The sequence below is a fragment of the Poecilia reticulata genome, linkage group LG17, assembly GCF_000633615.1.
Source record: "Poecilia reticulata strain Guanapo linkage group LG17, Guppy_female_1.0+MT, whole genome shotgun sequence".
NCBI lineage: Eukaryota > Metazoa > Chordata > Actinopteri > Cyprinodontiformes > Poeciliidae > Poecilia > Poecilia reticulata.
The window spans coordinates 20,805,188-20,817,888 of record NC_024347.1 but is presented as its reverse complement, the minus strand read 5'-3'; the positions used below and the strand labels follow the sequence as shown (position 1 = coordinate 20,817,888).

Genomic DNA, 12,701 nt, shown 5'->3' with positions numbered 1-12,701 from the left:
TTTTTTTTTATTATTTTCATTTAAATCACCCTCACCCATCTTTCTTTTCATCATGTCTATTCCAGGAGTTTCCAGAGAACCCAACCAGCCCTGGTGTCACGCCTAATCATGCCCCCAGGTAGCACACCCCATWAATAACAGATGCTCCCTCCCATGCTGTCCCTCTCTTTCATTCATACCTAAGATTCATGCCATGCATCAGTGGGTGTAAAATAATTATTTGGCAGTCACAAAGAGAGGGGTGATTAACTGGCTCCGGTGAGCTTTTKGATATCTTTTCCTAAGCCAGGACAAGTCGGTCATGAAGAGTGTCTGTGTTTTTAGGCTCAAAAGGAGAGACAGAGTTGGTTGGATTCTCCAAGTGCCTCTAAAATTTACTCTCTGCACAGTACAAAACCTGCTCCCTGAATAATGATGCTTTCCCCACATAAGTTAAAGTACAGCACTCGCGTGAAAATAAAACACATATTTACTCGGTTGTGCAAAACATCGGGCCACTTGAGACCCATTTGTCTCCCTGCAGTGCAGAGGTCCATTCAGCTGCAATGCATTTCCGGCTTGTGCCAGATAACATCACTAGATCATCACATTGTGACGTTATCACAGGCCTGCATGCAATAAGTTTGCCTGATTTACACATGGGTGGTTGCTGGAATAATATTTTTCAGAGGAGTAATATACTATCGACAATGTAAAGCCTTTGAGTCATTCAAAAAGGGATGTATTATACAGATTAACTGGACACAAAGTGATATATTTCAAGTGCGTGTTTCTCTTAATTGTGATGATTATGGTTCGCAGCTAATAAAAACCCCAAATCCTGTATTTTCTTTATAGAGTATTAGAATTTTAAATTCAACCAATAAAAAGGACATTTAATCCTGAAATGCTATGACATAGTTATGACATGTTATATCTTTCAGAATTACAGTTGTCTCCTGACAAATGTCCAGATGGTCATTGACACACCACTCTAAGAGGATGAACTACAAATTTCATATTGTGAAGCAATAATTTGGAAGAGCTCCACAAGGCATGAGCTGCAACTTTAGTTGGTGTAGTCATAGCAACCACATGTAAACGCATCCAGAACATGCCCTACCRCTGTGTTTTGCTATTCCTGAACTAGAGAACATCAGAAGTGTCTTGTTTGGGCTCAGGGTGTGAAAAAGTGGACTCTGGATCAGTGGTCCAGACAACATTTCAGTTAAAAGTCAATTTTGCATTTAATTTAGAAAAAAAATGCAAATCTGCAAACTCACCTGATCTAAGCCCCATAAAACATTTATGGATTACTATCAAGATGAAGATTAGAGACAACCAGAGCCAAGGCTGAATGTGCAGCTAAAGGCCGTTATCAAAGCAATATGGACTTCCTTAACATGTCAGCAGAGCCGCATGCTGATCACATTCAACACCGATGTGGTAATTAACGAAAATAGAGCCATGGATAAGTCTTAAGCACTTTTACTGTACAAGTACATGGACATGTAGATGTTTAAGAATTTAATATTTTTTTCTTTAATTTGGTCTTATGAAATATTGAAATAAAAAAATGAAATTAAGGTTTCCATTAGCTATAAATCATAATCATCTAAATTATTAGAATTAAGTGCTAAAATATATTACTATGTGTGATGAATATGTATAATAGATGAGTTTSACTTTTTGAATTATTGAAATAAATCTTTTTWAAGATATTCTGATTTATTGAGAGGACTTGTATCTGCATTTACTTAAAGGATTTGTTCTTCTGTACTCATAGGGAAATGCAGACATCCAGTATGTTGTTGTGTCAAATTCCTAGAGCTTTAGAGTTGTACTTGTTAGTGCAAAAACACGACTAAAAATATGTTTTCTTTCTCCTCTCCCTGCTTTTGTTCGTTTCACCCCACCACCACCCCTTTACATATGTAACATCTCCAAACTTGTTACTTTCCATTTCCCTGTTTATGTCATTTATCATCTTCAATGAAATATCCTGCCCTTGTGTCTGTCTCAATGATAATCATCTGATCTATTTTTTTTTCTGGTTTTGATTAATTTCCCCTTACCACATTTGATTTTTTTTTTTGTTCTCTTTGTTTCTTATGTCCAACTTTCACTTTGATTTTATCTGTTTATCAACTTACTGGTTTCCTCCTTCTTCGCCATCTCTTCCTCCCTTAACCCGGTTGAACTCATTTTCCCTGCTTCCCCCTCCCCATTCTGTTTTTTTTTTTCCTGCAGAGCACATGTGACACCCTCCGGAGTCACTCGGACAGTCTCGGATTCACGCCGAACATGTTACCTCGTCACCCGACTTTAGGCAACTTTGAGGAATTTGCTTGTTGATGACGCAACGCAGGGGCTGGGGGCACATTTCGAGACTTGACGGCAAACTGTGAAATAATTTGTGCATTCAACAGACAAGCATTAAGTGTATGCTCAAAAGCAGTATGATAGAAATACAATATCATCATCAACACACACAAAAAGAGACCACTTCCGAAACAGAGCTCAGGTTTAACACCCATGTGAAGGGCATCAATGTTCATTTTATCCACATTTCATTTTGTACCTTTGGTTTTGTTGAACTGTCACTTTAAATCAAACAATCCGCACAGACAAATCTGTCTAAAACTGGGTCYACAATCTATGTTGAGTTTTGTAAYAGCATTATGTCAGTTTTGCTGTGTATTAATCAATCAAGAAAACAACAAATATAGGGACTRKTATGTGCAAAAGTGTTGATTGTTTTCAGTACTATATCTCCCACCACTTAAACCAGTGCTGTAKTGAATAACCATTTACTTTTAAGAGGTAACTGTTGGTTGAAAGAGCTTCTCAGACCTGAGAATACATGACTAATGTTGCCTTTCGCTACATTGAGACTATGAAATGTCTCTAGAAAACTGTGCTTACTTGACTTTGCAAAAGAGCAGGAACTTCAATATTTGTATATTTGCTAAAGCATTATGTATTATTTTACAATTGCTATGACATATTGAACCGAAAATTTGATTTAGTCATTTTGTTATTTTTGGTGATGAAAAAGGCATTTGATTGTAACTTTAGCTTATATTAAATTTATTTTGGACTTGTTTTTGGGGTTTTTTATTGCTTTTTTTCCCATTTTGTTTTTTATTTAATTCTCCTTCCCATTTAAATGGATGCTTGCCACTTATCAGTTCAAATAACATTTATATGACAATATGTTTGGTCACAGAATCTTAAAAGCACATATCTGTAAGTTAATTCATCATAGTCAACAAGGACATTTCAGCAATGCAAAATGCCATTTCTTTCAGTCATCATGTTCAATACATAAAATATCATTCTTTGTCTGACTCACGCACCAGATTTTTCATTTGCCAAACTTATTTACTACTTTTCAGAACTTTCCTCTGAAACAGMAGTCCTACCAGAACACATGATCTAATAAGTTATGTTTCAGTTTTTAATTGTGAATTACAAAATTGTTCTGACACTAAGGTTCTTGTATATTGCATTGGTATTTGGATCAAAGGATTTTTGTTTTCCTTTTCCATATGAACATCTTGGACTGAAATTTCTATGTCTTACACACAGTCTTTGAGTGTCCTCAAATGTTCAAATAATATTTTGCTGGACTGATTTGAAAATTAGGTTGGGCTAACCTGCTGTAGCAGCCTTTCAAAGCTTTCGGCATGCAGATGTGAGTGAATCTTCATCAGTACAAGGCAAATTGGAAAACATAGCACTAGAAAAAATGTGCTACTATTAAATAATCGCAATGACATTTGTGTAGCATTTACTTACGTTTTGTAGCAGTACAGAGTATGTGCCAAATATATTCTTTGATTGTGACTGTCATGCAAAAAAAAAATGACATCACTAAAAATGGCTGTGGCTGCCTGGCTTGGCTAGAGATCAAGTTACTATTGCTGCAGTGCCAGACAGGTAAAAAGTTGATTCTGCAACTTCTGTTTTCTCAAAGTCACATATTGTCATGCACCAGTGAAACACAATGCTGATATGCAATATTGTGATGGAGGGTTTTAAATAGCCCTGTACATTTGAAATGTTCTTCTTGACTTGAAAGAATTGGACAATGGATATTTGCRATAGGTGTCCAGTTTAGCTACTTAATGTGAAATTTGACWAAAATATTAAAATATATAAAATTATTTTAAAACATTTTTTTCATATAAATTCATTTCTGAGGACCTAGATGTAAGAAAAACAATCCAGATTGGTTATTGTAAGACATTTTGTACAAACAACTTTAAAAAGGACTCTTTCAAATTCCATGTTTGAAAGTTTAAAAACTATTTGGAGCATAGAAGAGGTTTGATTATATGCTACAGTGGCTTGCCATAATTTCTAGGGTGGGTTTCCTTTCTTCACTATAAACAAGATGTTCTGATCACAGATAAATGTAAATCAATYCAACAAATACAAAGTTAAATACTGACACTGAAATTCAGAACAAGAGTAAGATAGGATTTGAAGTTGAATGAAAATACTTTATTTACCAAATCACATAGGAAGTTGTTGAACACATTATGAATTTCTACTGTCAAGTTTTATCACTAATTTGTAATGCCTTGCACAATTTATTAATCTTTACATTTGATAGCTTTAAAACTTAATTGTATTTTATTGGGATTATATGTGATAGACCAGCACAAAGCTCATCTTGAGGTGAAAAGGCTAAATATTTTTTGACATTTGGGTGCTGTAACATCATAGACACAATATCAGATGAAGAATAATGTGTAAAGAATATCAGATGAAGAAATTGAAAGAGTTTAACCCTCCTGCTGTCCTTGGGTCAAAATGACTGAGATTTGTATGTGTTTTCCCTAAACACAGAAAATGAGGACAACAGGAGGGTAAAAACAGGATAATCGTAAAGAAAACGTAAAGATGCATATTTACCCAAACACCCTTTTAAGTCTGAGTTTCAGTTGTTCTACAAAGAAGAATAGGAAGACATTTTTAATGTCAAGATGGACATWGTTGGTAGTGAGACAAACCCTTAATGACCTGCAGCTGCAGTTGCAGTATTGACTCAGGGTGGCTAAATACAAAAGCAAGTCCCATTCTTCAGATTAAATAAGTTTTGAATGTGGAAACATTTAAAAACAATGCATCTTTTACTTTCACCTAAAACTTATGGACTCATTTTGTCTATTATTTAAAATCACAATGAAGTAACCCTGAAGTGTAAGACTCTAGTGTAAAAATATGTGGAAATAGTGGGATGAAGCACTGTAATATTTTGCCTGCTGCCATATTTGTCTGAAAACCTACCAAAACTAGCACTGTAATGGGGAAAAAAATAAATAGCAACAGGCACAACAAAAGTGACAACTTTCACTGTGAATGAGCAAGAATGATGCCAGATGATGCCGCAACTGAATGCAAAAATAATGAAAGGGAAATGTATTCCAATGTATTAACTGAAATTTGAAAACAAAGGCTTTACATATATTTACCAAAGTGAAGTTTCAATAGGTGATAAGGAAACACTTAATTCTGGGAGCTAGAGCTAGGTCAATCCTAGCCGTATCAGCTGACATGAAAATATTACTTTGGTGAGGTGGTGAAATTTACATAGACCACTTTCATCTCTGGGGGGGGGGATATGGGTAGGGGGGGCGGATATGGGTAGTTTTCACAAATGCAACATTGATTTGACTTGAACAGAAACCGTTTGGCTCSCTGCTGCCCTTATTCAACCTGTTCTTCCATCATAGTGTCTTAAAGGTACTSAGCAGCACAATCCCATGTGACAGTAATGTATACACTAAGAAGAGTTTAAAAAGACTGGTGACATTCCTAAACTTGATAGAAACTTGTAAATACCTGCAGTCAAATACTACAAAAAAAAAAGTCAGATACTTATATAAAGCATTGCATATGAATATTTATAAACTGATAAACACACATAGATCTTATTCTTTCTTTATCCATTAATAAGATTTGAATTTCTACGTCTCTTTTTGGGGATTACACGCCGACTAATTAAAGAATTCGCCTCAAAGCATCATAACCATGCTTCGCAGCACTACTCAGTTTGGTTGATTTATAATAMAGAGCTACATTGTACAAATTGACCACTGTATACAAACATTATCCCAGAAAATGTAATAAGTCACAAATAACAGTTTGTGATGTACAAATGATCTAGTATAATAAACTATATTTACCCATCCATGCWYAAGTACATAACTTTTCTYATCTTGGCGTCATGCTTCTTCCTCTGCTTCACTGTTATTTAAGTCCTCGTCTCTCACATATCGGACCTGTAGGTACTGAACAAAACGTCTCAAACCCACCATTCTCTTTCTTTCACGTGAAAGGATTTAGATGCAACAGTTTCATTTTATGGTGTTCAAACAGCTGTAGCTTTATTACTTTGTAGTTTGTGTATTAGATGACTGTTGATGTGAAGCACAAACCCTTGGAAATTAGCCATCGCTTGAAAGCCAACGATGGGATGTCTGTGATCCTGACAGCCTTGTGTGGCTCTAATTTAAAATGACACACACTGTTAAATATGATGTGCCCTTGGCTCTGACAACAGGAACGGGAACGGAGCTACCTGTAAGGCAGACTTTTTAAGAGATTTTACATTTTCAGGACAAAAAAAAAAAAAAAAAGATAAATGGAGTTGCAGTAAAAGCAATAAAGGGGGAGATGTGGTTGTTATGAGAATGGTGTAAAAAAAAAAAGAGGGAATTGAGCTACATGAATATAGGTAAATGTCATTAAATTAGAATATTGTTGGTGAATTTATTTCAGTAATTCCATCCAGAAAGGAAACATATTTCTAGCAGTCAGTGATGATAATGACATTTCTTTGTATAATTCTGGTCTACAGTCACTAAAATTTCAGTATTGGCTACATAAGTCCAATAAAAAAATGTTTATTATGAAAATGCYATATCATTATCTACGCAATCGAAAAATACAATTGCTGAAAAAGCTAGTTATTCACATAGTCTTGTACCTGAGAATTATATTGGAAAGTTCAATGAAAGGAAAACCCTTGTGAGAAATAGGTGCACTAACAACAGGGTTAATAGGCTTGAGATTATGAAACAAATTGTTCGGACATTGCYGAACCAGAGGCAATGTCTAAAGCATCGTACTCGAGCTTAAAAAAAGGACCTGAATGTTGCTCAATAGTCCAAAGTCCTCTTTTTAGTTGGAAGTATATTTTGCATTAAGCAATCAAGGTCCCAGAGTCTGGAGGATAAAGCACAGAATCCAAGTTGCCTGACATTTAATTTGAAGTTTTGATAGTCAGCGATAATTTGGGAGTCATGTCACGTACTAGTGTTGGTTCACTGCCTGTTTCATAAGTTCAAAATCAGCACAGCCAGCTATCAAGACATTTTATAGCACTTTATGGCTCCCTGTGCTTAATAACTCTACCCTCTAGACGTGGCTCCATCCCACACTACTTTAATTACCAATACCTGTTTGGTGATCAGGTTATCACGATACTCGATTCACCATCAATCTGGATTGCCCTAAGCCCCACAGAGAATAAAGATTACAGGAAAGAAGAGAAATAATCACCAAACTTAACCCAGCAGACAATTTGAAGGTCAATATGAAAACAGTCTGCATTCCTCAACACGTCAGCAGAGCARCGGCGCCTCAATGCCACGATGCATTGAATGCATGCAGCAGAAGACCTGACCGAGTATAAAGTACAGCACATGGACATGCGTTTCAGWGGGCTAACATTTATGTATTAAACATTTTTTATTGGTCTTATGTCCTAATTTTACAACAAAAAAAAAATCGTTTTGTATTTTTATTAGCTGAAAGTCAATCTTTAAAGTCAAAGGTAAATGTTTAAATATATTACAGTGGTTATTAACTTTATATGTGATATAGAATTACTGTAATTAATAYATCAATTACATTCTGAATTAATGACATTAATCTGCATTAAGCAGCAGGAGTGGATGTAAAATAGAAATCTTCCAATTGTAACACAAAGGAATGAAGGTGGCCATTGTATAAAAACCATCACCATCCAAACATTTAACACTGAGGTGCCAATTCTTGTTACACTATGATGCTGCTCTAATGATGCTGCATTGCTCTGATGGATTTGGGTGGGAGTCGAGTTACTGGGAAAAACAAAAAAATGAAGAAAAAAAAAAAACTGACTCAACTTTTCTGCATACTCTGGAGATCCTAGATGAGGGTTTTGGTGGAATGTCCCAGGTCTTTACCTCTAACCCCAACCCCTGCCTTATTACATGTAAAAGAACAGCAGAGTGTACCTGAGCTGGCAGAAATCATCAATGAACTTCATGAAGTTGATATTTACTGCATAGCTATAGTCAAAATACAAGTATTCTACACAAACAACTATTTTATGCTAATATTTTACAGCGAATCACATTTTCTCCTTGCATGATCATTATGTATTCCCAATATATCAGATCTATCAATGTAATGATAGCTATGCTGTTCACTTTGTATTGTCCAAGGTGTATTTCTGGAGTCAGATGAATCAAAAAGGGTTTTCTCCACATCTTTATGAAATGTATTTGATAACACACACAAACCTCTTAGCTATTTTAGCAAAGGTTGTTTAAATATATTGCAGCTTAAACTGAAGCTGAGGTGTGCCTTTAAGACAGATTCTTACAGGTAATATTTTACCCTTCCCGACACACACATCCACAAATATCTGGAGACCCGGAGTCGYTTCATCTGGCTCTACATGCGCTATGTGTATTTTACTGTAGATATGTGATTTTAACTCTGTACATTAAATAGTTACTACACACTTGACTGTTTTTGCCCATAAATTAAACGTTTATCCTTTTTAAAAGATGTTGATTGACAGATGACATTTTATATCCGTTTTGACACATCGGGTATTCGACATGGAGAAGGAAAACAAATGTGGAAACACTTTGTTGGGGAGGGAACAAGAAATGTCTAAATTTGTATATTTAAAATAAATTCCTGCACAAGTCTAGTGAAAATGAGTTTGCAATTAACAGTCAAAGTTACTCCACATTAGCAAAACTGGACCACACAAGAGAGCCGTTAGCAGACCTTCAAGTTGTTAAGATATAGGTTAATCCCATGTGAAAATGATAATTTAAAAACATTTAGATTTTTATGGTATACTTTACAAAGACGGAATATTCAGCCGTCATCTCTCATATCTGAATCAGATATAGATTCAGTGCCACTTGATAAACTATGAATGTCACTTTACAATATTCAGAACTTTATAGGTTATGTTGTTGTAGAAAACATAATAAAATCAAAGACTATTAATGTTAAAGTATAAATGTTTTGCAAGCACAAAAAAGTTAAAACTGTTTAGGTAGAATCAAAAATGCATCTATGACATTAAAATATGTAGCACGATATCTCTTAGCACAATATGCAATTGATACCTGGTTAAAATTATCTTTAAGGTGCCAAGAATCTTTATTTGTTGTGTAATTATGGATAAAAACTTTTTTTTTTTTACAAAAACCAATATTGAAGTTTGATTTAATTTGTAATTTCCACATGTATTTATCTAAAATAAATCAGGKTGACATCAGCTTTTTTTATCCCGCAAAATTTTAAAATATTGAATAACTCAGGAGTGAATGATTTCTCACAGAAAAGAAAAGGTGTATCCTTTTTACTTGGCTAAATATGGATTCTTAATGGCTTTGACATAAAGTCACAATGTTTGTCCAAAGTTCTAATGAATTCAAATACAGAAGCCAAAGTGCAAAACCCATCCTTCATTCAAATAAAGCTTCTTATTGCTGCTGCAATCCACAAAACAAAGAAGCAAGAAAAAAAAAAAAGTTGGTTGTTTTTTCTTTATAATTTAAGTCAAAAGCACGCATCCTTCAAACATTTTAAATGCTTAAAATGTCACTAAACATATCTACACAACTACTGAATACAATTCTGTACCAACTAAAGGTTTTGCTACATCTAAGTAAAAGAAAACAGACATTCCATGTTTAATAAATACATGCACCCATTAACTATTTTACATAATTCAAATGAAGGAAACATATTTTCCACAGTGAGACAGTTGCCTTAGATGCCACTCAATCTGCTGGCTTTTAATAGCAAAATTATCACTGTAATCATCTGGAGTGGAATAAAACATCTAATATGTTAATATGGCAATTACTAAACAAAAAAAGCTCACGGTGCAAAACAGTTTACAGAATTAGATGCGTTTCCTCTTTAAACTAGTAGAAAACCATTTAAAAAAAGCATTTCAGAGATAAACAGTGTCAAAATGGTAAAATGTTTCACAAATGGTCATCATGTAAATATTGGTCTACTTAGTAATAGCTGTATTATTCTGAATGTCCGTGTTTAACGCGTAATAATCTTCTAAACTATTGTGACAAAGTGCACAAATATAAATACAAAGATGCAAATAAAAAGCCTGAGAATAAAAACTTATATTAATAAAGTTGCTTTTTATACTAATCTACAATGGTCAGTGGAACAAACCCTTCTGAATCAGCATTTAAACTATAAGAAACGGTAAAAGTGTGAAGTCCTCAGAGTAAAAATAGCCTGCAGTCTTTTCATCCTCCTTTGTGTTATTTCTTGGAAAATTGTTTATTTGGTAGCAGCGACAGCTGGGGAAAATAACATCTGCAGCTAGTTTAGCCTCAAGAGAAAAGAACAAGTTTATACTCAGAAAAATTTAATTAAATCCTACAATTTACTGTAGCAGTTCTGAGAAGGAAGGTTGCTGCTTCCCTGTGATAAGTACTTAATGAAATCCTTACTTCCTGGAAGTCTGATTAAAAAAAGTAAAACTGTCAAAAAGGGGAAGCATTTGAAAAGTATATAGTTTCTAAACTCCTGATAAACACTATGGTGGACCGCATCAGCTACTTGGGGGSAGRGGGCCGACATTAGCAACAGCAAAATTTAACAGAATATAAAGTATTCAAATCAATAAATATCTATGCACCAAAATACTTTAAAGACCACTGAGATATAAACCRAATGAACACCAATTACAGGATTTTAACCCCAAAAAAACAAGGTTGGCTTTTAATGTGGATATTAGTCACATGTGGCACCTGCCTATCTGATAAGGCAGGTGGTTCCATTAGCGTTATGGTGCATGTATATCGATAAACTCCTCCAGGCAGACCTATTAAGATAGGAGAATTCAGAATCTGTCAAAAGATTGTAGGCAGATAACTCTTAKGTTCTTTATTTAGTGTTAATATGGACCAATTGGCCACTGGGGCTGAAGGGAACAGCTCGTCTAAAAAGGTAGCYAAACCCAAAGCGGCYTTTTAAAGCCGTTACAATCTCAAAAATGCTACAGCCAATCTGAATTTATACCAAATTATACCTTCCCTTTAAGCCAGGCCTGCACCCTAATGGACATTAGCATCAATAGAGGGGGAGAGGGGGACTGGAATGGAAATGTAAAGTGGGGACAGTGCATGAAGCATACAAATCTAATCAACAAGGCTGCCGTCATGCTGCTGATTGATGCAAGATAAGCTGCTTGTATGCAAGCACACATTGATGCTTCACTGAGCTGCCTCTAAATCACCAAAGTGGAACAGCAACAGCTTTGCAAGAACACTAATAAGGCATAAACAAAGTGCGAAATAATTGATATATATTGCTACAGTTTTGTTCACGAGTTTATATACACTCATCATGGGCAATAATCAAATTTATCAGTAGAAACTACTTGAACAGCAAGTTGCAAACCCCAGAGACACCTTAGAGTTGACATAATGCCAACAGGTGAAACGTTTCATGGTCAGACAAGGCAAAGATGGGAAAACTTTGACCTCAATAGGAAGAAGTGTGTTGGGATGTGGGGGGTTAGAATCTAAGAACATGGTCTGCGCTGTAGGGATTTATGCTGCAGAGAGGATGGAATAATGCTGGAGACCTTTCTGTGTTTTTCAATTCCACCTCAACCCAACAGCTAGCTGGTTAAAACTGCTCCAACAGGACAGCAATTCAAGCAAACATCAAAACTGGATTTGGCTTGGATAAAGCCGACTTAAAAAAGGCCTATGCAATTATACTGAAAAGCCGAGTGTGTGCCAGGAGACCAAGCAACTTAAATTAACAACATCCTGCCAGGATGAGTGATCAAATATCCAGCCAGGTTTATGCCAGAAACGTCTTCAGGAAAACAGAAATATAGTGGTCCTAGTGTAATTTACTACAAGACTATGGGATTTGAACTTGTAATTTTTTTTTTAAATTCTGTTACATTAATCCATGAATTCTTTTACTTCTACCCTTAATCGTTTTTGTAGAAAACATTTACTAAAGCTGTATATCGCATAAGCAATCCATCCTAGAAAATAGCAGTTTAAATAATTTATTAACAGCCTCAAATTAACATATTACAGATGATGACCATATAAAAACCCCTGACTGGAACTGTATACATATCAATCATAAAAGTTCCTAAACAAACAAGTTGTTCAAAGCTGACTTACTTTCAGCCGTACTTCCACCTGCAAATATAAATATATTTATGGAAATATAAATCCATATTAGGTATGGATTTACCTAATATGGTAAATCCATATTTACCATAAATCCAACACTTACCAGTGTAAGTGTTGGTACACTTACACTGGTCTCTACTGGTGTTAAGACTTGTATAAGCAAAAAAAAAAAAAAAAAAAAAAAAAAAAAAAAGAAAACTACTTAGGAATGTCAGA

General features: G+C 35.0%; 1 protein-coding gene across 6 annotated transcripts in view; it reads left to right on the top strand.

The window, feature by feature from the left end:
- Window positions 1–12,678, top strand: part of asic1c (acid-sensing (proton-gated) ion channel 1c) — a 111,753-nt gene extending 99,075 nt beyond the window's left edge. For 5 of the 6 annotated variants that reach the window (XM_008434282.2, XM_008434281.2, XM_008434284.2 and 2 more), the window contains exons 10-11: window positions 66–118; window positions 2,230–12,678. In XM_008434282.2, coding sequence (XP_008432504.1) covers window positions 66–118; window positions 2,230–2,308 — 132 coding nt within the window. In that variant the 3' untranslated portion in view covers window positions 2,309–12,678. The remainder of the gene's footprint in view (window positions 1–65; window positions 119–2,229) is intronic. The other variant, XM_008434278.2, reaches the window with a different exon arrangement.
- Window positions 12,679–12,701: the final 23 nt, after the last annotated feature.